This window comes from Elgaria multicarinata, chromosome 6, assembly GCF_023053635.1.
Source record: "Elgaria multicarinata webbii isolate HBS135686 ecotype San Diego chromosome 6, rElgMul1.1.pri, whole genome shotgun sequence".
NCBI lineage: Eukaryota > Metazoa > Chordata > Lepidosauria > Squamata > Anguidae > Elgaria > Elgaria multicarinata.
The window spans coordinates 37,599,303-37,623,716 of record NC_086176.1 but is presented as its reverse complement, the minus strand read 5'-3'; the positions used below and the strand labels follow the sequence as shown (position 1 = coordinate 37,623,716).

The following is a 24,414-nucleotide window of genomic DNA, read 5'->3' as shown; positions in this document are numbered from 1 at the left end:
ACAACCAGGATAAAACCACGCAGCAAAATTGATATAAGATTAAAATACAGAGTTAAAACAGTAAAATTTAAATTTAAGTTAAAATTAAGTGTTAAAATACTGAGTGAATAAAAAGGTCTTCAGCTGGCGCCGAAAGGAGTACAGTGTAGGTGCCAGGCGGACCTCTCTGGGGAGCTCATTCCACAACCGGGGTGCCACAGCGGAGAAAGCCCTCCTCCTAGTAGCCACCTGCCTCACTTCCTTTGGCAGGGGCTCACGGAGAAGGGCCCCTGTAGATGATCTTAAGGTCCGGGTAGGTACATATGGGAGGAGGCGTTCCTTCAGATAACCTGACCCCAAGCTGTTTAGGGCTTTAAATGTTAATACCAGCACTTTGAATCGGGCCCGGACCTGGACTGGCAGCCAATGAAGCTGGAGAAGGACTGGCGTAATGTGATCTCGCCAGCCAGTCCCTGTTAGTAAACGGGCTGCCCTGTTTTGTACCAGCTGAAGCTTCCGGACCGTTTTCAAAGGCAGCCCCACGTATAACGCATTGCAGTAATCCAAACGAGAGGTTATCAGAGCATGGATAACTGTAGCTAGGCTATCTCTGTCCAGATAAGGGCGCAGTTGGTATATCAGCCTAAGCTGATAAAAGGTGCTCTTTTATATTTCCAAATATAAAGCTCCATCTGACAAGTGTCTTACTGCACACTCATTACTGGGCACTCGTTAATTACTCTCATGACGTCATCTGCCTCTCTCGTCTCTTCCACCCCTTCTGGCCATTATTGCGTGGCAAAAAACTAGGGCTGTGCATGGACCCCCCCGAACCGCTTTGTGGGCTGATCCGGAACTTCCAGATCAGGCCCAAACTGGTTTGGGCCAATCCGCCTGTACCCCACTGCTGCATGGACAGTGCCACCGCCGCCAGGTAAGCTAACCCCCCCCCGCCCCCTTACCTGCCTCTGTCACGGTCCGTCACGGGCTTCAATTGAGGCCCCGGTTGAAGCTGGAAGAGAAGGCCACAGCCTCTTCTGGCTTCAAGCCGGGGCCTCAGTTGAAGCCTGTGATGGACCGCGATGGAGGCAGGTAAGCCCCCCTCCCCCTGCCCCCTTACCTGGCTCCACCGCCGCCACTTCACGGACTGCGGCTGCAGCGGCGGAGCCAAGTAAGCGAAACTCCCACCCCACCCCCTTACCTGGCTCTGTTGTGGGCTTCAACTGAGGGCCAGGCCTCAAAGGAGAAGCAGGCCACGGCCTGCTTCCGCTTTGAGGCCTGGCCCTCAGTTGAAGCCCGTGACGGAGGCAGGTAAGCCCCCCTCCCCCTTACCTGGCTCCATCGCCGTCGCTGCATGGACTGCGCCAGCGGCGCCAGCGCCAGGTGAGTCCCCCTCCCCCCACTTACCTAGGTCCGGAGCTCCAGCTCGAGGCGAACCGCTTCGCCTCAATCCGCAGCCCACTGACCCAATTCGTCTCCGCCTTTGTCGGAGGCGAATCAGGCTGCTCTGCTATAGGAGCACACACCCTACAAAAAAACTCTCATTAAGTCTGGTTGCTGCTCTCTTCTACTAGAATGAATGGGGCTAATTACTTCCTGTTTTTAGGAAGCGACATGGAAGCAGCAACAGAAGAAGCGACAGGAGCCACGCTTTTGACTAGATGTGATGGAGCTTATAGTTATAACAGAAAACCAAGCATTTAGTTCTTGTATCTTGACTGTATCCATTTATTGGCCAAGTAAAACGAGACCTTTAATTTAAGTCTGGTTGACAGCATTTTCTGTAGGTTTGTATTGCCGTCTCTCCCCTGAACTGAGCTTTGAAACATGTTAAGTACATTCACAACGTTATCAAACATTCAGGCACCTTGTTCATGTGGTTATTAGGAAAAGGGGGTTCTCACACCTTTAGAGTGCAATCCTATGCACATTTACTTAAAAGAAAATCAATTGTGAATTTAGGATTTTAGCCTTTGATTATAGATATATGTCACTATGTACTTTCTTATGGCCTTGCAGTAAATCCTATGCCGACATACCTGAGTTTCTGAAAGATTGGGAGGGTCATGACTATCACATAGAACCAATTCAATTGAATCTTCAAATATTTCTCCTCCTAAGTGGCGGTAGTAGATTATCCCATTAAGAAGATCTTTCTGAAGGAATTTAGTGATTGGATAACCTGTTGAATCAAAAACAGAATCAAGTAGACCTGTTATAACTACAAATAAGAATTATACCTTCATTTAATGTAGCCTGGATTAGCAAAGTTCAGCACTGTTCTTAAAGACAACGGTGCATAATGACATATTCCCATTTTTCTTTGCATGAAGCCATAGGTTAAGAGTCATGTATTAATTGCCTAACATTGAAATTCAAAAGCTAGTTATTTGCTTTTAATGTTGTCAAGTTGCAGCAGTAAAGGCTCTGTTTTCTTTAAAAAACACACACAACAATAACAACAACAACAACAACAACACAGAATTGACATTTTTACTGAATTGTGAAGGAAATGATTTTTGTTCTTTGGAAGTAAAAAAAAAAAAACAATTATCAGACTTAGGCCATAGCTAGACAGGGCTTTATCCCAGGGTGAACCCCGGGATTGTCCCTGTGTGTCCACATGATGCACAGGGGATCCCGGGATCAGGGAGAGATGATCCTTCTCTTGCCTCGGGATCTCGCCCTCCACTTTGGCCCGGTTTTTTCCACAGTCCCTGGCTGAGCCCAAGACCGCAGAACGTGTGGACGGGTGCTGCGGATTGACCCGGCTCCGCATGATTCCTCGTGTGGAGCCAGGAGCGCTGCGCCCATCGGGGGTAGGGTGGGGGGAGTGGGGGAAATAATTTAAATTTTAAAAATTAACTACCTTCTGCGTTCGTGCGCTGCTGGCCTTTTATTAATAAAAAATGGTGGGCGCGACGCCTCTCCTTCTGAGGTCGTTGCGTGTAAATGGAGGAGGGATCTTGCGTTAAACACAACGTGAAATCTTCCATCCTCTGTTGTAGGATAGCAGGTAGGTCTAGCTAAGGCCTTAGTGACAGAAATTCTGTCTTTTACTTTTAGAGCTGAATTATTTTGTATTTAGCATGGGTGACACTTTACTTTCCAGTTTAAAGTCTCCAAGGACTCAGTACCAAGAAAACGTCATTGACTACCCAAGGTTTATTTTAGCTAAGAAGTAAATAAAAAGAAAATTCTCCTAAGAAAGATGTAGCTCTGAGAAGAAGAATTGTTATACAGTTTTTACCAATCAAAATCAAACTTAGGGATAACAAATTGACCTGGTTTGCATGATCACTGTGGTAGGTTCTTGCAGGTCCAGGAGACTTTTGAATATTCAAGTTGCGACTGTGGTTTGTTGTGTTGTCTGAACCCAGTGAGGGTGAGATGTTGGCATGTTTAACAAACCACCCCAAAAACAATAGTTTTTAAAGGGAATGTTCAAATTGGCTGCCCACACGCACCACAGACAACCATGACTTAAGTAATCAAGTGAACCTATCCAATGTATACTTTCGTGTTCTGCGCTGGCTGGGAATTACTACAAAAGGGACTACAGATTAGTCTTGAACACATTAATTAAACTGCCAGTGAAATAATTATAACTGAGGCCTAAATTCAAAAGTTATGCGGGCAGCATGCTGAGGGAACAAATGCATGGGTGCCGAACAATGCCATAATCCATTTTCTGTGAAGTGAATTTAACCCCTTGAGTAAAGCAGGCTGAAAATGAGTGGATTTGTTCAAATGAAACCATATGGGTGCCACTTCATACAAGCGGGTAACCATGAAGTTCAGGATCCAACACAGGAAAGCACATCATCAACATAACTTTGGGATAGAGCCTTATATATGGGTCTAAATTTGAAGTTGATTTAGCCTTGAGGTGCCTTCAATCATAAGCAAATCCGTGTCAGTCAACAGACTTTAATTTGTGTGTTTGAAGCTAAAAGCTGCAATCTGCAGTGCATTTACTCAGAAAGGCTGCATTCAGACAACACAATAGTCAATGGTGAGTTAATAGTCAACTCCACGGTTGATTATCGATGGGGTACTCCCCACACAACATGATTATAATCAACCGCTGTGTGGATTAAGGCCAACATCAAGTTGACTATTAGTCAACGGTATGTTTGATTGACACATCCCCCCTCCCCACAGTCCTCCCACTGGTATCCCATCAGCCATTGTGAGTTCTGCCAGCTGGACTAGAGTGGCAGCTGCTACTTTTGGTCATTCTTGCCAGAGGACTCTGTAGTCGCTGAAAATAGTCAACTTTGCCCAACACATGACACGATAACCAATGGTTGTTGAAATAATCAACTCTGCACAGCATTTATTTGCGTTGGTTATTTCGGCCGAATAACCAACCATGGTGTGAAAAGCTCCCAACAGACAACACAATAACCAACCATTGACTATTTAACCCACCGTTGACTATTTAACTCATTGTTGGTTATTGTGTCACCCAGTCAAGGAAACCGCAACAGTAAGATGAGGACAGCAGTTGACTTCTGAAGTGTTAGAGGAAATGAGAATATATCTGAAAACAACACTCAGGTATATAGGTAAAAGCTGACCTCAAAACATTAGTAAAAAGAAAGAGTGCCTTCCCCTCCGGCAAATGTCTAACATATTACCAATAAGGTCTGGTCCTGGTTTCTTCATGATTTCTCCTGCCTGTGATGCCTTGGTGATATTAAAGAGTATGTAGTCATCACTAGAATCCATGTCAGAGGCTTGAAGCATTGAACCTTGTATCTGAATTGTTTGTCCTTCATGCACCTCTATTTCAACATTACTAATGAGGAATGGGGGGCTGTCATCTTTAGGCAATATGTTGATTGGAAACCGGTGGCGGCTGCTATGGCGGTTGTCAAAGATCCTGAAGACAATATAGTCCTTTGTGGAGTCACTGTCATCATGATGGTAACGAACAACACCAGCCTTAAGGTCTGAGACTGTGAGCATGAATCCTTTTCCTCCTGTCAGGCAACAGAAGTGCTATAATTCATACTTTTGAAAAACTGACCACTTTATAATGGGGCACAGGGGTAAAGATTAGGAACTGAAACATCAGATGTAGGAAGTGGACTGTCAAGAGCAGGAAATCCATAAAAATCAGTGCTTTACAAATTAATTTGTGAGGTCTCCAGTGAATTACAGATAAGGGAAAGGATTGTCCCTTCGTTTCACGTTGGCTTTGCAGAAGGCAGAAACAGCAAGACAGACTTGTGCTGCTCTCACCTTTTGCAAAAGCCCCACAGAAAATGAAGAAAGACCAAGAGCTAGATCCAAGCCTACTAATCTACGAATATTGGCTGCACATGATTTTGATGATGATTTACAATATTTATTTATATACTGCTCCATATCTAAAATAGATTCCAGAGGAGTGCACATGGGAATGAAACAGAAAAAAAGAAAGAGGACTAAAAACAGCAAATTAAAACTGCTCAATTCAAAACAAAGGACAAATAAAACAGTGGCTGGGCAGTTGAGGAATGCTTCCTGGAAAAGAATTTTTTTCAGGAGGCACCAGAAGCTGCATAGTGTTGGTGTCTGCCTGACCTCCAGGGGCAGGGAGTTCCAAAGAGAAGGGGCCACCACACTAAAGGCCCTTCTCCTGATGGGCTCCAATCAGACCAAAGGTACATGTGGACCCACCAGGAGCCGGCCCTCCAATGACCTCAGTGACCCAGCAGGTTGGTAAGGAAGAAGGCTCTCTCTCAGATATATGACAGCTATATATTACCTCCAGTATCAGAGGCAATATACTTCTGTATATCAGTTGCTGGGGAACATGAGCAGGATGGTGCTATTGCACTCATGTCCTACCTGTCGGCTTCCCACAGATAGCTGGTTGGCCAATGCGTGAACAGAATCCTGGACTAGTTAGGCCTTTAGTCTGATTCAGCATGGTTCTTCTTATTTTCTTAAGTCCTTTGCATGTGCCCCTGAACTTGGGGGAGGGGAGCAGTCAGTGGTAACCAGATACAAATGGCACCTGACCAATAAACCAAGCCAAACTTTGTGAACCCCTAACAAAAAAGCAATGGAAATAAGTTTAAATTGATTCCCTTTTAATAGGGAATGTGGCTTATGCCATGTGGCAAAATATGACAACTACTTCAGAATCCACATTATCTTGGTGTTTACAAGTGGAGTCAACCCAGCAGTGGTCTCTGAATACTCCCAAATTCCTCATGTCGAGAGAGTTGTAAAGGTGAATCAGCCCACGTGCTGTACTGGTGGCAAAGGACCAAATAACAACATCCACATGCAGAGATCCATCAGGATATGATACCTCTTAAAGTGAGTTGTCCATGCTGTAAACCATCAACAGTGACTAAGCGAACCCCACTGATATCATCGTTGTCTACAATCTGAAACTGTTCCCATGTTATAGAGCGAGACTGTCCTTCCAAGAGATCAAGACCTAGAAAAGGAAAGAGGAGTGCTTCAGGGGAGGTTGCAGGGAGAAACCCAGATCCTGTGCATTATTAAAAACAATGGGTACAATCCAGAGCCATTCATTTCACTAGGAAATTTGCCATTGAATTCAATGGGATATGAATTCACTTTACACATTTGGAATGAATGAGATATTCATAACAACCATTTGGCTTCCTCAAAGACTCGGTGAAGTGGCTAGAAACTATTGTGTAAAGAAATTAATTTCCATCCATTTAGGACTCTGCAGCTAGTTCTTTGAAGCATTGCCTGAAACATTAAGCATTTCAAGAAATGACACTGCAGGCAGTGGCTTCCAGATCTCAATGCTCGTTCTGTGGAAACGGGAGAATTTAGCAAATCGAGCAGCAATCGACCATGTAATTTGTGCAAATTTCTTTAAATTTGCAGGCCATTTTTTAACTTTCCAGAATTGTACACAAGTTTAGTTCTACAAAAAATACGGGGGCGGGGGAACGGAGACCCAAAATACACATTCCTCCCCCACCCCACGACCAGCATGAAAATGTGGATTATGGGACAATTTGCACTTTTTAACCTTTTTTCCCCACCTTTGGGGAGATTTGCACAAATTCACATCAACTAATATGCATTAGTTAATGTGTATTTGTGCAAGTTCACATTTGTGCTACTGGGAAGTAGCTCAAGTATAATTAAATTCTCAGATCAAAAAAGTCACCATCAATGAGTGAAGGACAGAACGAAAGATGCCTGACAATCCACAAAGCACCAAATCCATATGTCCCTAGTTTTACTCTTATAAACTAGGTATCCCAGTGCCACCTAAGCCATGCAGCTGCCTGCCAAGAGCAGATGGGAGAACCAAGAGCTTTTAAACATTTTCTCTTTTACTTCTATTTGATGGAATCTTAATTCTCCTAGCTGCCTCGATTGTAGATTTCCTTTCCTAGTTGTTCAACTTAGAATTCATTCTTGAATCTAGAAGAAGAAGAAGAAGAAGAAGAAGAAGAAGAAGAAGAAGAAGAAGAAGAAGAAGAAGAAGAAGAATTCTTACCTGTATTCCATGAAACTCGAGGAGCATTGGTATTTGTTGTTCTAACAGAGATATAAAGAGTAATGGGTGAACTCTTTTCAAAGTACAAATCATGAACTTCAAACTCCACCTGTTATACAAAAAATGGACACTCCATTTATTAAGAAGTAAGGCAGGTGGCTACCAGGAGGCAGGCCTTCTCTGCTGTGGCACCCCGGCTATGGAATGAGCTCCCTAACAAGGTTCACCTGGCACCTACACTATATTCTTTCAGACGCCAGATGAAGACCTTTTTATTCTCTCAGCATTTTAAGCAGTCTATAAATTTAATTTTAACTTTGCTGTTTTAAATGTGTATTTTAAATTTGTATTTCTGCACTGCTGCTGATTTTATCCTGGTTGTCCTTTTGTATTGTATTTTATATCTTGTTTTTATACTGTTTGTTTTATACTTTGAATGGTTTTAATTTTTGTCAACCGCCCAGGGAGCTTCAGCTGTTGGGCGGTATAAAAATAAATAAATAAAAACTGATCAAAGAGCATAAGAAAAGCCCCACTGGGCATAAGAAGCCCACAAGCTTCTTATGAAAAGGTCCTATGGTTTCCGCAGGTCTACAGCAGGGGTGGGGAACTGCTTTTGGCCAAGAGCTGAGTTTCATTTTGGAGACGCTCTCGAGGGCCGCGTTCTAGTGGCAGGTGGGGGCCAAGGACAAAAGAGAAGGGTCAAAAATAGCAAAAAAAAAAAAAAAAACCCAAAAAACCAAACCCAAATACCTGCTTCTTTTAGCTTAAAGCTCTTACTCCCACCAACCAAACCTTAGGAGAGGCATTTCAACCTTTTAGAAAGGCGTGGGAGGATGTGCACAAAAGCTGGGGAACTACCACATGACAGCTGGTTGGTAATGGCCTCAAAGAGCCAGATCGGGACCCTGGGAGGGCTGGATTAGGCCTCCAGGCCAGAGGCGCCCCACCCCTGGTCTACAGCTTTCCATATCCTCCCCTGCCCTTTTGTTTTGTTTTGGAAAATGCCATTTTCCCTGTAGTTGACAGGTACAATTTAATTCTTAAGAAAAAACGGTTTCATATGTATATTATTCATTTTAACTTCCACAAGAGGGAGCACTATTTATACTCCCATGGAATGTTTGCAACAGAAATAAAAAATATTGCTGAGTTTCACCACTTCTGAAATCCACGAAAACCAGAAAGAAATTAACCCTACATGAACAACATGAAACCTTGTCAAGGGCTTATTAAATGGGTTAAGCATTCCATGAAGGAATTTAAAGGCATAGAAGAAATAATTGCCATCAGGTTTTTATTATAATGTTCATTGCTAGAGCACGTATATGCTATAATTCCTGTTGAACTAACCCAGCCTATCCAAGCTCTCATACTTGGTTTGAATTTAAAGGCCTCAACTTCCTACCAATTCCATATTTAGCCAGTACCAGTTGTCATTCTTTCAATAGCAATAGCCATTTCTTTTTCTAAGAAGCTCTTCTTTGGGCCTAGCATGTACGTTTTCCCTAGGAGGGAAATAGCAGCTTAGCAGATTTTCATTAGGAAAGGTGCACTGGAAGGACAGGGTTAAATTCTCTCTCTGGCAGCACCGTAGTCTCCAATGTGAACTCCACCCACCCACACTACTAAAATTTAAAGAGTCAATGAGATCTGATCCCAAAGTTCTACCATCTTGTCCCGTTAAGCCCTCATAAGTATTTACGCATCTCAAATACACATACTTGCAACTAGTTTTATTAGAATGTCTCATTTCTTCCATCTTACTTTCTCCCAATATCTAGTCCTAGAAAGTCCTAAAGGGGTGATATTGGATGAAAAACAGTAGGACCATTAATAATAATAAAAGCAAAAATATAACATTTATCTTTAAAATGCCGTGATCCAAACCTGTAGGAAAGAAAGTTTGACGCAGCAGTAGGGAATTTGTGAGGAATGTGGCTTCATGCCTGAAAAGAGGAAAATATTTCTGGTAGCTCTGCAAGCCTTCATCAATTAATTGGTGCATTAAACAAACTTTTGTATGACATTCAAACACAGAGTTGGTTTGGACACGCATTCACGCAGATCATTCGAATTCCCGTGATTTGATGAGCTGCAAATCAGGGTGTGAAATGACTGTTGGAAAGCATTGTGAGCAAAAAAAATGATGTGAGGTAACCAGATGCCTCTTGAGCTTCCACAGGGCAATGGTGCCCAACATGGCAATCCAACAACCTCCCATTCATAGCACATGATGTGTTGTTTGTTGACTTGCAAATCTTTCAGCTGCAAAGGAAGAGGCCCTGCTGGAACCTTATTTCAGCCTTAGTGGAGTTACCTCATAATTTCTCCTCTCCGAATGACTGCTGTTTGGTGGCTGATATGCAATGAGCATATCGTTGAGACTGTTCCACGTGAAGGATGAGACAGGCTTAGTGTGGTCTTGCAGGTGTGTGATGTAGCCTTCCTGGGGTGGTTTGGAGATGTTGAAGACCAGCAGAGACTGGGCTGTTTCACTGTCTTCAGCATCCAATATGGCTGTTGACAAGGGGCTCAAAATGAACTGGTCCACTTCCAGGATGAGCATAGCCATAAAAGCAGCTTGCGGGGCCTGGTTAGAAATTGCACCTCTGATCTGAACAGGAAGCCAAGCATGCTCAGACTGTGGAATAAGAAAGAAGCAACAAATTAGCAATTAATAAATATCTCATTGCAGCTGAATTCTTTCCAGACAGTTTAATCTATACCTAGTCCAGTTTACTCAGAGGTAAGCATCACTGGCTTCAGTTGGACTTACTCCCAGGTAAGTAGGGTTGCCTGCAATTAATAGGGCAGTTTTGATGTAAGATTTTCCTCTGCGAATGGTTGAATAATTCCTTTACATGTGGAAAACACTGCATTAGAATGGATCATCTGTGTGGATTTTACCAGGAAAATGCATGAGGGGGACACTAGATCAAGGCTCCACAGCTTGCGATGCACCAAGCAGAACATAATCCATGTATTGTTGTAGCCTGCAAGATATTTAATATCCCCACCTGTTTTTGCAGTCCCCAGGCAGACCACAAAAACAGGATGTTCATCACATCTCTAATGGGCTACTTTAGAAGCCTGCAAGCCTTGTATGCAGGCCTAGAGTAGATCCTTGCTATCGCTTGCTTATTGCTCTTTCCGCAAAAAAACATAGATATGACCATTGCCAGTTTAGAATTCTAACCTGTTTAGAAATGTTGTAAAATATTTACAACAGACAAAGCCTCTTGCTATTCTGCATCAAAAGTGTAACCGTTTAGAAGGTCACATTTTGCTTTATTGTCCCGTTGATTTTAAAACTTGCAAGTTCCACAGTCTGCGAACTTCTGCTTTACTCCTAGCCCACAGTTTACATGCACATATGCTCTCCTGCTGCCCAATGGCTTTGCTTGATATATATATATATATAGAGAGAGAGAGAGAGAGAAAGAGAGAGAGAGAGAGAGAGAGAGAGAGAACCTCCTGATTCTGCACTTTCCCTGGAACATTCAAAAATGAAGATCATGATCTCCCTGTGCTGGAAACAGCAAATCATCTCCCTATTTGAATTATGTTTATAATGGTCATGGCTAGACAATAGCGTGGAAGTGAAAGGCAGAGATACCTTTAAAAATGGACCAATGGTACTAATATTTGAGGGACACAATTCTAGAAGAAAAACTTACATACAGACTAAGGGAACAGAGAATACAACGACATACTGACTTATTTACATGGTTTTGCTTCATCAGTTATCTGCAAAATAATGGTAAGGCAAGGCAACCACAAGAAAGAAATGTGAAAATATGGATGGATACCTTTAACTTCCAAGTGAATTGAATTGTATTGTTCTTCAAATGTAGGTCCCACCACCTTTATGGTTGCTCCTACACCATTCCTGGTTGGAACAACCTCTTTTACATCACCCTCTCATGAGATAAGGGCAGATTACATGGCATTGCTAATATACTATATAATCATAAAATATATGTGTGCCCCATGTAGATGTGACTAGAAGCATGGTGGCATGGAGGATGGTTCTGACACACTGAGACAAAATCCCCCTCTCTATTGTTATGAACTTTGGGGACAATCCCCACATCCTACTGATGTGTGTAATTTCTTAGCTGTTGTGTCTATATTGTCGCAATATTTAAATCAAAGTCTGTCTCACAAGAGATCTCATTCATTGGGGAAAAGTGTATTAAACTATATTAATCTTTAACTTGTAATGGAATTAATTCAGTCCAATTCTAGTGGAATTAACTCAGTCCAATTCTGAACATCGCTGTTCCACCCAATGTACTCACTGAAGTGCCCATTTAGATCTGTATGAACTGAAGACAGCCATTTAATGTGAGAATTGCAGTCATGTAGTTCAACAAAGTTAGTGAATTGCTGTTTAAAACATAAGTGGCAATGTCTTTGAAAAGAGAGGTCAATTTCCCTTCTTCTCTCGCCCACAATGTATGCTGCAATGATCTCTCTGCTGGTGGTGACGAGAATAAGTGCTGTGGAAACCAATGCTCAAAATCATTTGTGGAAGAATGCCAGGGAGTGCTTAAAAATGGGGAGCATAGGCTCTGGGCCAGTTCACATGATTAAATAGCCCACCATGGCTGTTAAATAAGCCACCATGGTGAGCTGTGTATGCAGGCGGCCGTTTTGAATATTCAAACCACAACCATGGCCTGATGTGTTGTCCAAACCCTTGTAGTTTAACCATCACACAACCCACCCCCACCAGGTTCAGACAACACGACAAGCCATGGTCACACCTTGAATATTAAAAAGCCACCAAGCACATGCCAGAGCCCTATGTAAGCCACAGTGATCATGCAAACCAGGTCTGTGTACCTGTTGGTTTTTATGTTGGATGATGGCTGTATAACTTGTTCTATAAGATCAGGTAATCCAGAACGGTTTGTGTTCACGCACATAAGTCCTTTACCTTGTACACAGTCTTGCTTCTGCGATCAGTGAGATCCAGTCTGATGGGGATATAATCAACATTGGGCGAAGGTGGGTCCAAGTGCTGGTATCTAAGGCCCATCAGGAGAAAATCCTCACAGCTCACTCTGATATTCTGAATGGTCTTCAAGCCAGAAAGACAACTTCCAGTTGGGCACCTTTCACCTGCCCTATGGACTAATGCCCCAAGAGAAATTATAGTGAAATAATTATTTGAACACAAATGTGGACAGGATACGCAAACCACTTTCAGGGTACTTCCAGGAGAGGCTAAGAGCTAAAAATGGTATGGAATTGAAATACCAATGGAAAGGAATGGATCCTTCCTCCCTGTTGTGACCTCCAACCCATCCCAAAAGTGACCTTCTGATTATAGCCTCAAGCAAGAACAATCAGTAGAGAGACCCTCAATCCACTAGAAACAGCTACTGTAGAAGTAGTTGTTGCAAATCTCTCTGAGGAACTGAAGGGTGCATTGCCAGATTCTGAACCCAGGACTAGCAATCCAGGCCTTTCGTGTGTGAAATCTGAATCAACCTATTGGAGTAGGTTTAAACCTATCACTACGCCTTTCTAATTCACTCAAGCAGCTCTAGCAATCATCAGAGTTTCTCCGGATTTTATCAGTGCATAATTGCTCTTCCCTACAGCACACTTGACATGGAATTATCTCAGTAGCTATAGGCTTTGGTGCAGACCATGGTACCTGCTACTACCCAGCCAGTGCTGACAGGCATTTTCTATTCAAATGTTATGTGCTACTGGATGCAGTGGAGGTTAGTGGCTTTAATTTCAGTGGGACTGTGAATCCCCTCTGGCTTTCAGTCAGAGCCAGTCAGAATTGCAAAAGGATTAATTATCCCCCAAGGAGGGGATAATTAAACCTTTCTCCCCCACCCCACCCACACTGTTTGCTTTCTGAAATCTTGCCCCCATGGGGGAAGGAGGCTAACAAGGTTAAAGGAGAAAAGGCCTCCATTGGCATCAGTGTTACCTGAGCAACAGGCAAAGAGACTTGCCTGGAACCCAGTGGATTCATTTTTAGGTATCAGCTTCAGACATTTTTATTCTTTCGGGCACTGGAAGGATGCTGTACTTTAAACACTGGAAATCAAGGTTTTATTTTGTTTTAGTTTATTTTTTAATTATTTGTTGATTGATTTTAATTGTGGTGTGGTATATCTTATTGCAGCCCTTTTGTTTTAATTTGCACTGTAAACTGCTCTGGGATAAATATCATGAAAAGCAGTATATAAATGCCTTAAATCAAGGGTGACAACTGCGAGGGAGCATAGAAAGTTGCCTTATACTGAGTCAGACCATTGGTCCATCTAGCCCAATATTATTGACACTGACTGGCAGCGGCTGTCCAGGGTTTCAGGCAGGAGTCTTTCCCAGCCCTACCTGGAAAAGCCGAGGCTGGAACCTGAGGCCTCCTCCTTGCAATGCAGGTGCTCTGCAATGAGCCACTGTCCCTCCACGCTGCAAGGCATTGCACACTCCCCTGCGAGGAAAACCAACAATGCTTTGGCAACGAAATTCGGTGGCGAACCGCTAAGGCAGCCTGGGCCCTCATCTGTATGGCTTCTGTAATGCTGTGCCTGGCAGCGCGAGCCGCGGCACAGCCGTATTGACGCTCCTTCCCAGCATCTATAAAGGAAGGAGCACAGTTGAGGGTTTCCAGAGGCGCCTGGCAGCATCCACCCCCCTCTTCTCTGGTAAGTAAGGATTTTTTAATGGGAAAAGTGTGGTTTTTTTGTTTGTTTAGCTGTAAATGTGAAGGATCGCATTTACAGCTAACTGGGGGAAACAAGGGGGAGAGGAATGGGGCAGCCAGAGCAAGCTCAGAGGGAGGAGAGCTGGCTGCCCTGTTCCTCCCCACTCCCCAGTGCTCCCGGCAGCGGTAGCTGACTCCATGCTGCCCCATTCCTCTCTCCCCCACCCACCGTTCTTTAAAATGTATCATTGTGGAGCCCGGAGCTCCCGGTCCACCTCCTTCCCCCTTTAATTTTTTTTACTTAAAAAGGCTCCACCAAGGCGTAGAGCCTGGCTCCGAGCTAAAAAAGTTGGGGTAAGTACCCGACTTTTGTAGTGCGGAGCTTTGGGGCTTTGCCCCTGGATCCCATCAGAATGGCGACTGCATCATGTAGATCACCAGCCGCCACTCCGAAGCTAGCCCGGGGCAAAGCACCCATGTAGATGAGCCCTAAGGCAGTCAAATCTCATTAGTTTTGGAGTGCCATTCGGCCATTTTAGACGTCTGCACTGGTAACTACCACAGAAGATTTGGCTACGTTCTATGGTTGGGCAGACGCGGTATGCGGTGGGAGCGTCTCCTCCCCACATTATTTCAACAGCGAGCATTGAGCAGCACATCTCAGGTGCTCCTTATACACCTAGGGGGAAATGATCTGGGCCTTTTACAAGGCAAAGCCCTCATCATGCAAGCAATTGCCGACTTCAAGGTTATTCGGCAGCGGTGGCCAGGCGTACTGATAGTTTGGTCTTGTTTGCTCCCAAGATTCAACTGGCGGGAGGGCAGAGATCACAAGGCTTTGGAGAAAGCAAGGAAGAAGGTTAATACTGAAATCGTCAAAGATTTAACTAAGCATAGTGATTTTAGTATTCAGCATAAGGCAATAAGTTTATCCCGGAGGGAGCTATATAGGCAGGATGGCATTCATTTATCCGATCTTGGAAATGATTTGTTTTGGGGTGATCTGCAGAGGGGCCTAAGAACAGCGATTCTGGCTAGGTGGGGTGAGGGTGCGACTAAGCAAGTGGCTTGACGCACCCTATGGCAGTAGGTAAGGGCATCCTGAGAGGGGATATGGGGCGGTGAGCATTCGCAGGCACCGTTGAGGTGAGGGGTAACACCTCAGCCTCCCTGTTTTCAGCCTAGCGGCCTGGCAGGAGACATAAGGATTACCTCTGAGGCTGACCTCCCTCTCTCACGCAGAGCCTAGGCAGCCTGTGCTGGAGCGACACCGGAAGGTCTCCCTACCCCATACGGGGAAGCCTGTGGGATGGCGAAGTCCCAGGTGCCAACCGACAGGTGGCGAATGGCTCGCCCAAATGAGGAACAGGCCTGTCAAGAGGCCTGATTAACGATGCCCTCTTAGGATAGGAATTTCCCACCTCCTGCAGATCACTTAATAAAATGTGGCCCAGTTTAAATCCAATACTTGGTGTCGTCTCTTTATTTCCTGCCTCCACTCACCGCAACTACCACGGAAGATTTGGCTACTTTTGGCTACCTTAGTAGTTGGCTACTGATTTTCAGTGGCAAACTGACAATGTTTTTGCTGCCTCTGCAAATTTCAGTGGCGGGGGGGGGGGGGCACAGCAGGGCACAGCAAGTGCCACATGTAACCCCTGCACTGTGTGCTGCCCACACTTGCCTTAAATAGATAAATAAGATATGATGATGATGATGACAATGAAAATAACCACAGAGAGCTCTGGACTGCATACAGTATATAGCTGCCTATTTTCCTAGGAAATGTCTCAAAACATGGCAGAAATAGCTGGTACCATCAGCGCTTCAACCCATAATGACCTGATTAAAGTTCTCTATAATGTCTTCATTAGAAGCAGATCATAGTGATTATAATAGGTACAAAGAAACAAAGTAAGACATACTGGATGTGGGGAAAAAACTATGAGGTTGATCTCCACGAGGTTCTTCTTCCTTTGCTTCTCCAGTAACAACTTGACCATGGGCTGGTAGAAACGTCTCTAGGGAGACCAGGCTTATAGTGCACTCTAAGTTAATCTTCGTGTTATAGTCCAAAGTAATTATGTTCTTGTTAATGACATTAGACAGGCCATGAAACTCAGGGACCTCCAGAGCACTGGAGCTCATCTTGATAATATTACAATCTGGTTCAAGTAACTTTACAAGAAGGGTGACTATTTCTGTGAAAGTTTCCGTTTCTGTAAATCTGGAAAGGATAAGTAAAAAAACATGATCAATTGTGAAACATTTACTGTATGTAAATGTTGAAATCCATAAAATGATATGTATTGGTGAGGAATAAATTAAATGTATAAAATAGCTGAACAAGAAGAGAAGTGTGTGCATATACAAGTGTGTGTGTGTGTGTGTGTGTGTGAGAGAGAGAGAGAGAGAGAGAGAGAGACTGCAATTTTCCTATATTGCAATATTGCAGAACTTCTAAAACAAAGAAATTAAGATCCTTTTGATTTCTAAAAATTATTCTCCATGGATTAGTTTTGGTGTGGGCCACCACATCTTTTTCCATCAATGATCCTCAAGGAAGCTCAGAACAACAAAATTTAAAACAATCTATCAATGGTGACAATAAACACAGACTTATCTTTCTCATGCAGAGAGCTCATACAGCCAGCCACAACACACACCTTAACAAATGCTAGGGATAAAAATGGGCTGCTGCTGCTGCTGCTGTCCTCCTGACCTGCGGCTTTTAAGCTTCTCAAAGGCACTTGGCTAACCACTGCTACAAACAGATTGTTGGACTAGATGAAGACAAATGACTGAAGCCAGTCATTTCCCCATTGCCAGTCAAGTCACAAACACACACACACACACACACACACTAATCTCTTTCCTCCAGAAGCATCAGCCATAAATATACATGAGCATGAACACATATGCACACCCTTTCTCCCTAAAAGGTAATAACCAAAATACACATGTAATTTACTCTAACAGAGAAAATAATTAAAACAACAACAATAACAACAACAACAACGTTTGGTTACCTTAATACGTACTTAAAGTAAATATGTACGTACTTAAAGTAAAAAATGATAAAATAGCCCCCCTCCTACGGAATTCCCTGCCTCTGGAGGTCAGGCAGGCGCCAACTTTGTATTCCTTTCAGCGCCTCCTGAAAACGTCATTATTCCAGGAAGCCTTTCCTTAATGACTAGCCACGGTTGACTGTACATTTTGCTTTTTTTAAATCTATTTTAAAGTGTTCTATTCTGTTTTTATTTTATCTTGTACACCGCTATGAAATTTTGAATGGGGAGCAGTATATAAATATTGCAAATAAATAAATAAATAAATATGATAATCTGTAACCATGTACAATGTTTGGAAAATTTGGCTTGTTTAGTGGTAGTGAAGATTGTGGCATTATTTGTGTGGCACTGAATCACAATTACGTGCAAGTGACTGAAGGAAATTAACATTCTTCACTTCAAACATGCATTTTACAAAATACCCAGCAGCTATACATGTGCCCAAATAAAAATGAGATACACAGGCTTCAATGTAAACAAAATCAAGAACATCCCTTTAATTGCTGTTATGTTGCAATTCTCTGCATGTTTACTTGGAAGAGACAAGATGCCTCTTCCAAATAACGATGTGTGCAATTAAACCCTGAGAAAGCTCTTGTACCTGTATAGAAGTGAAACTTCTACCCATTATGGCTTCTGCCATGACTACAGTACTGTGACTGGTCTATCCCAGGGGCAGGAAATGTCAAAAGAGAGTGGGGGAGAGGGATGGATTTCATAAACGGATGCAAACTATCTAGTCAACTGGCAGTTCACTCAATGAACTCCTTTGCCGGCTGGCAAAAAGGATATTAAAAAAGTTTTCATTCTTAGTTAACGGAGAGTGTGAGCACTGGCCAATGGTTGAAGGGGGTGGAAGAGTGGGGAGGTCCTGGCAGAAAGTTCAACACTTGGATCCCCCTCCCACTATGGAGACAGGGGAAGAGATGAGAACCACACACTAGCTTTGTCCCATGGGTAGAATACAATAACCCACAACATTAACAATTCCTTTTTATGTTAGAAAATGGTGGAGATGTAGTTGTTATTCATTAAAAAATACCCTTTGACTAATGTAGCACCCTGGTATTACTTACCTGTATAACCGCAGCATGACTAAGTCTTCATTAAGAATTGGACATCCATTGTGAGTGTACTTGACTTCATTGGGAAGAAAATGACAGTCAAACACCTGTTAAAGATAGATTTTGTTTAAAGATAGGACAGCGTATTGTAGATTTTGCATAAAATGTCCAACATTTTTGGACCCATGGGCACATTTGGGAATTTAAGGAACTGCTGTGGGCACCCCTACAAAATGGCTCCAATAGAGGATGTGACTAGTCACATAATGGTTGCTGTGGGGACGTGGCTAGTCATGCCAGGTCCCCACAGAGAGCTAAACTGCCCAGAGAGCTTTGGCTATGGGGCGGTATATGAATCATCATCATCAAAAGAGGTGGGGGAGAGAAATAGCAAGGCTGGGAGAGAGGGGGAAATAGCAGAGCAAAGGGCTAGAGGGACAAGAAAGCGAAAGGCTAGAAGCTATGGGGGGATAAACAGTGAGATAAAGAGGTGAGGGAGAGGAATAGTGAAGCTAAAGGCTGGGAGACAAGAGAAACAGCATGATGAAGGGGTGAATGAGAGAGAAAGCGCAAGGCTGGGGCTAGGAAGAGAGAGGAAGAAAGAGAGAGAAATAGCAAGGAAAGAGCTTGTGTGGGGAGAAATAGCAAAGCTATGTATAACTGCTAGGAAGTTGTATTTTCATATATAGGCATTTCAGATGTATTCATCATTATGGATATATGCAATGCATTTTTTTTTAAAAAAAAACAATTATTATTTTTAAAAGAAAAAGCTTTGCAGTTGCCATGTTGGGGACTGAAACCCAAATCGGATTCACCACCCTACTGACAATGAAGTCACCAGCCTCCACTGGGTGGGCCCCACTCATATTGGATACTTCCCCCTATAAGGTTAATTAAGAAACTTATTTGCCGCCAATTTAATGATGTCCCCAAATCTGTCACCCAAGGCAGCCAGCTTTACCCTGCGTAATGGTAGGATCACCCTTGCCTGCATTAACAATGATCAATGAGTCTGGTTTTTCCCCTCCCTGTCTCCCCTCCCCCCACATGCCCCTCTCTCAGGTATGAATACTAACGCACTATTCATTTTGTTTCAGTGTGTTCCTTGGAGGGGAAAAGGCAGGATATAAATGTAATAAATAAATAATAAATAAATATACAAATGCTGCAAATGCAGGAAAGAATTTGAAAGAAACTAGATGTAAGTCAATGCAGATTTACATTTGTTTGAGGCGCCAATTTGAAAACAAAGCCATTTCAAGCCCCTCATCTGAAAAATGACTTCAGTTGTTCACAGAAATAGTGCGAGAGAGGCTCAAAGGCAATTTAAGCCTCATTTTTCAAAATGCATTTAGTCTAGAGAATTCAGTTTCTTCCGATGCAAGGGGATATCTGTAACTTGGTATAGGCTATCCATCAGAGAATAATGTCATAATATTCATAAATGGTATTTTTTCTCTCCATAAGACATCATTAGATCCTCTTCTTAATTGATAATGAGAGAGATAACTAATGAAAGCTTTTTCCTCGACAAGACTCTTGTCATAGACAGACAGCGATTATAAAGTAGACACAATCTGCTTTGTTAAAAAGAAACATCTGTTTTATGCTCCCTAATATGTTTTCCTTTCATACGAACAGGCACCCATAATTGTCTATAAATTTAACAAGTAAAACAAAGGAGAGCTAAATCTTTTCCTAATTAATGTCTGGCTTTGTTTTTATTTCCACTTCAACTACTTTTCAATTACAATTTGTAATTAAATTGTCACACATTCCTAGCACATTACTCACTTTAACGACAGCAAAGGAGTTCATAGGAAAGACTTTTGCATAATGCAACGTTTGCTGGTTAAAAGAACAACCTCTGGCAAAACAAAAGGTTCTGATTATCTCTCCTCAGGGAAGAAAACTCTACATTTGTCCCTCTCCATTGCCTTTCCAGTTCAGGAGCAGGGTTCTGCGTCCCACCACTTCTATCCAGAGGTGTTCTGTTGTCATTTACCCTGACATAGCAGCATCAGGGGCTTACGCTTAGGGTTGTCAGCTGACCCCCCCCCCAAAAAAAGCCCACCATGCTCTGCTTCTGTGACTTTCGCAGCAGTTTGATGTACAGGTGAAACTCACAGCATGGTTGGTATTAAGCATTATCCCTGCAAATAACTACACACAAAAGGCAGACAAGCAGGATCCAAACTAAAACTTTCTTATGTAAAACAATGCAACCTTTATTTCTCCTGAAAGGATAGCACAGGTGTGAGGTTTACAGATCTTTGCATCTATGAATCAGGGGTGGCTTGTCCATATAAGTGTCCATATAGGGCTATTGTTGTAAACCGCCCAGAGAGCTTCGGCTGGGGGGGCGGTATATAAATGTAATAAAATAAATAAATAATAAATAAGTGAACTAAATGGTCACCTAGGGCACCAAGTTAAGTGGGGCGCCCAAATCAAGGAACATCTTTTTTAAAAAATACAAATAAAATAGCAAAGATGCCGTTATTTCAATTCCTGTGCTCATCCAGGCGGAATATGATCGAGGCTGCGGAGGTGAGTGAGGGATCAACTGGAGATGGTGGGGCTAAGTCAGGCTGCCTACCCACCCTCCTTTGGGACCTTGTTCTCCCTCAGATGACATGGGCTCTCGTCTTGCTCCACCACTGCTCCCAGTTAGAGGCAGGGAGTGAGAGCCCCTCCTCACCCAAGACCAGCTATTTCGTTGGCTCTTCGAGGGATGAGCCATGGGGCTGGTGGCCCTTTGCTGGCCATGTCGCTCCGAGGATGCAGTTGGGTAACTTCTTCTGGGGATGTGCTCATCCCCTTTATTGTTTTTATCAGACCCTCTGTGCTGATACAGTGCTTAGTAACACACACACACACACACACTGTTTGGCATATGATATTGTATATTTTTCTGCTACCAAAAATGCGGGGGTGCCTCTTCATTAAACAGAAAATAGGGGCAAAACGTTTCCCAGTTTACTGAAAACCTCAGGCTAGATCTGCCCTTGGGATTTGGGGTCAGAACTCTAAGGGAGATATCCAAAGTGCTGAACCCTATCCCACCAAATGGGTTCAGCACCTTGGATAGCTCCTTAGAGTTCTGACTAAAACCCAGAGTGGATTCACTGCCCCATTGTCATAGACGCCCCCGGTCTCCACTGCCTGTAAGACTCTATGTGTGCATACAACATTTAGATATTCTGTAAAGATGTGGTAGCAAAGTATGGGGCTAGGTGTGGGGGCAGGGTGGTGTTTGTTTAGTTTACATATTTTCAAATCAGGGAATATACTTATGGAGTCATTTAAAGCACTTTCCACATGGCAGCCATAATATGTAGCCCTATATGTTCAATTTGAGTAGTAATACTCATTTTAGCAAAGGGACCAGAACAACTTTCTCATCAATTTACCATCAGTTGAAACTTGATGAAGTTCCAAAAGGAAGGGGGGAGGAAGATGTTCCTCAGGTAGAGATTAAAAACTAGACAAATCAACGGAGCATAAAAACACTTATTTGTATAAGCAAAACAAGTACAAGAGTCAGTGTCAACTGGTAATGATCAGTAGATAATTGAGCACCTATGAATCAGGTGTGAACATTCAATATACAAGCAACTATATAATCAAGAATGCATTGTACATATTACAGAAACGACATAGTTGTTTGACGAAAACTCCATGTTGCATTTTTGTTTCTGTTCTTTTTTGGAATAATAGAACAATAATCTTTAGTTTGTTTGTACGTCATGGACAGCAGCCAAGTTATAGCCAAAAGAACATAGGAAGAGCCCTGCTGGATCGGACCAATGGTCCATGTCTAGCCCAACATCTGGTTCTACACAGTGGCCAACCAAATGCCCCCAGAAAGCCTTCAAACAGGGCATTAGGGCAATGGCTCTCCCCTCCCCCAACCCCACCTAGCATTTTAAGGCCAAATTAGCCATGACAGGATGTTACCTCACACATTTTATTTTCTCTACCAAGATGGAGGAGATGCTGGCCTGCTGCCTTCAAGGGCAGCCACATAGCTCTCATAATTTCTAGTTTTTATCGGTAACCAGATTGATCAAGCTTTACTTCCTTCTAATAGCTTCCCACAAGCAAACCCAGATGGGGAAAAGTTTACTAGTCTAATCAGTAGAGGAAAAGAGATATGGGAAAGATGTCTATTGCTATATGGCGGAAGAAAAACCAACCAACTTCCTTTTTGTATGGTTATCATCTGTTGGTAATTCTTGGAGTTGAAGAAATAACATGGCATGCTGTGCGCTTACTTTTCAGTCACGCCATTATCACATGGAGAATAATTAAAAGGAACCTTTGTATACCGTAACAGGCTCTATACTGTTATGTTTTGCCCCGGAGACATTGGTTAACCTCAGTGTACATAAACAAGAAGCTGTATACTTCATGGTAGCTCTTAACAGCAGTAGCAACAAAACCCACAGATTTGAAGAGTTTGAGGGCAAAGTGCTCTCTCCATCATTCAGCAACACTGGGAGGGGGCATGGGGAAATCAGATATTGGTCTGCCCTACCTTTACTATGTAGGTGGGACTGTGTTCTTACTCTAATTGTTGTTTTGGTTTGAGGGATATGTATCACAGGCATTCATTTACCGTTAATTAACAATCAAGCTTCATTACAATGGAAGCTAATGTTACACTTGAGGATTACCACTCCATCTTTTCAAGTGCTCCCAAACAAGTCCTTCCACACTTCTCTCTCTCACACACAAAGTCCACACAGTTATGGCTATGCAATGAAACTCTAATCCCACGTACCTGTGGGGTTAGCTTCCCAACCCTCTGTGTCATTGGTTCGTTCATCACCACTTCTACTTTGCAAGCATCCTTCTCTCTGGGGATGGAAAACTGCAAGTCCTCTTGTGACAGGAAGATAGACTGACCCTTCATCACTTTCAACCCACGGTTGACGTTGACGAAGGAGGAGCAGATGCCTCTCAGATGAAGTGCAAAGAGCAAAAGGAGCCAGCTGTTCTCCATAGCATTTGCAAAGGAGAAAATTCCTTATAAAAGGAGGTGTGTTCTTAGTCCTTCAGGAGAAACTTCATTCACCATCTAGTCAAGGGCATCAGGCTATGGGGTCTTGTATGTGGTTTATGTCCTGCATCATGAAACTTGGACAAGGAGGCTTTTCAAAGTAACCTCAGGTTAATAAACTCAGGGATCAATCCCAGCATTTAGAACAATGAACACATTTTTCCAAAATCTGGAATAGGGGGCGGGAAGAGAGAGAGGAAAGAGATGGAAAGAAAGATATTATATATCTTCTGAAAAGGTTGTCACATATTAAAAACTTACTTTGGCATCCCCGTAACCATATTTCAATGCAGACAGCAAATTAGCTAGGCTGGCAAAATTAGACAGCCAAAGGGCCAGGGCCCCTATCCAGACTGCTGAGGCTTTTTTCTCAGCGTGCTCAATCCCTCGCTGCCAGTTTGTGTCAGTTCAAAGACCTTTTGCCTGTTACAAGAAGCAGAGATGGCCTAAAATATTTTAGTGCCCAAAGCAGAAAATAAAACACCCTAAGAAGAGTCCATTTGCTGTTTCTCAATAGTACCCCAAAATTTGTTGCTTGAGATAGGTCGTCTCACTCAGCCAAATAATAGGGCCAGCCCTGGAAGGATGCTTTCACTAACTCCCACACAACTGCCACACCTTTCCACATCTACACCTGGGAAAAGTGAAGTCTGTTTTCCCCAGCCCTGCTACACACTCCTAAATCTGGATCCAGCCCACAGGTTCCTCACTTAGAACTTGCTGGGCATTCATTTTGGAAGTGGTCATTCAGGAGACTGAGAGAGGATCTACACTAGTATATGAAAAGTTGTTTTTACAGTCATTGAACGTTTTGTTTTTGAACAATTTAAAATGTAGCAGTTTTAAAAACGTTTACTTACTTTTCTCTTTCCGTGGGAATGCATTCCTTTTGGCCACACTAAGAAAATAAATCTGTTTGTTCTATTCTGCCAATTTCCCCTCCCACTTCCTCTTCTCTCAGAGACAATCCTCCACCTACAAACAATCCAGCTAGCAGCCTCCCAAAAGTGAAACTGGAAGTGGCTGCAAAAAAGAGGCTTGAAAGGAAAAAACGG

General features: G+C 43.0%; 1 protein-coding gene across 1 annotated transcript in view; it reads right to left on the bottom strand.

Moving 5' to 3' along the window:
- FREM1 (FRAS1 related extracellular matrix 1) overlaps positions 1–23,353 on the bottom strand; it is an 80,727-nt gene extending 57,374 nt beyond the window's left edge. The window contains exons 1-9 of the mRNA XM_063129244.1: positions 23,081–23,353; positions 18,304–18,398; positions 16,079–16,380; positions 12,417–12,613; positions 9,792–10,115; positions 7,472–7,580; positions 6,290–6,421; positions 4,623–4,967; positions 2,019–2,161 (exon numbers count right to left, since the gene is read on the bottom strand). Of these exons, the coding sequence (XP_062985314.1) occupies positions 2,019–2,161; positions 4,623–4,967; positions 6,290–6,421; positions 7,472–7,580; positions 9,792–10,115; positions 12,417–12,613; positions 16,079–16,380; positions 18,304–18,398; positions 23,081–23,302 (1,869 nt within the window). The 5' untranslated portion in view covers positions 23,303–23,353. The remainder of the gene's footprint in view (positions 1–2,018; positions 2,162–4,622; positions 4,968–6,289; positions 6,422–7,471; positions 7,581–9,791; positions 10,116–12,416; positions 12,614–16,078; positions 16,381–18,303; positions 18,399–23,080) is intronic.
- Between the last annotated feature and the right edge of the window lie 1,061 nt (positions 23,354–24,414).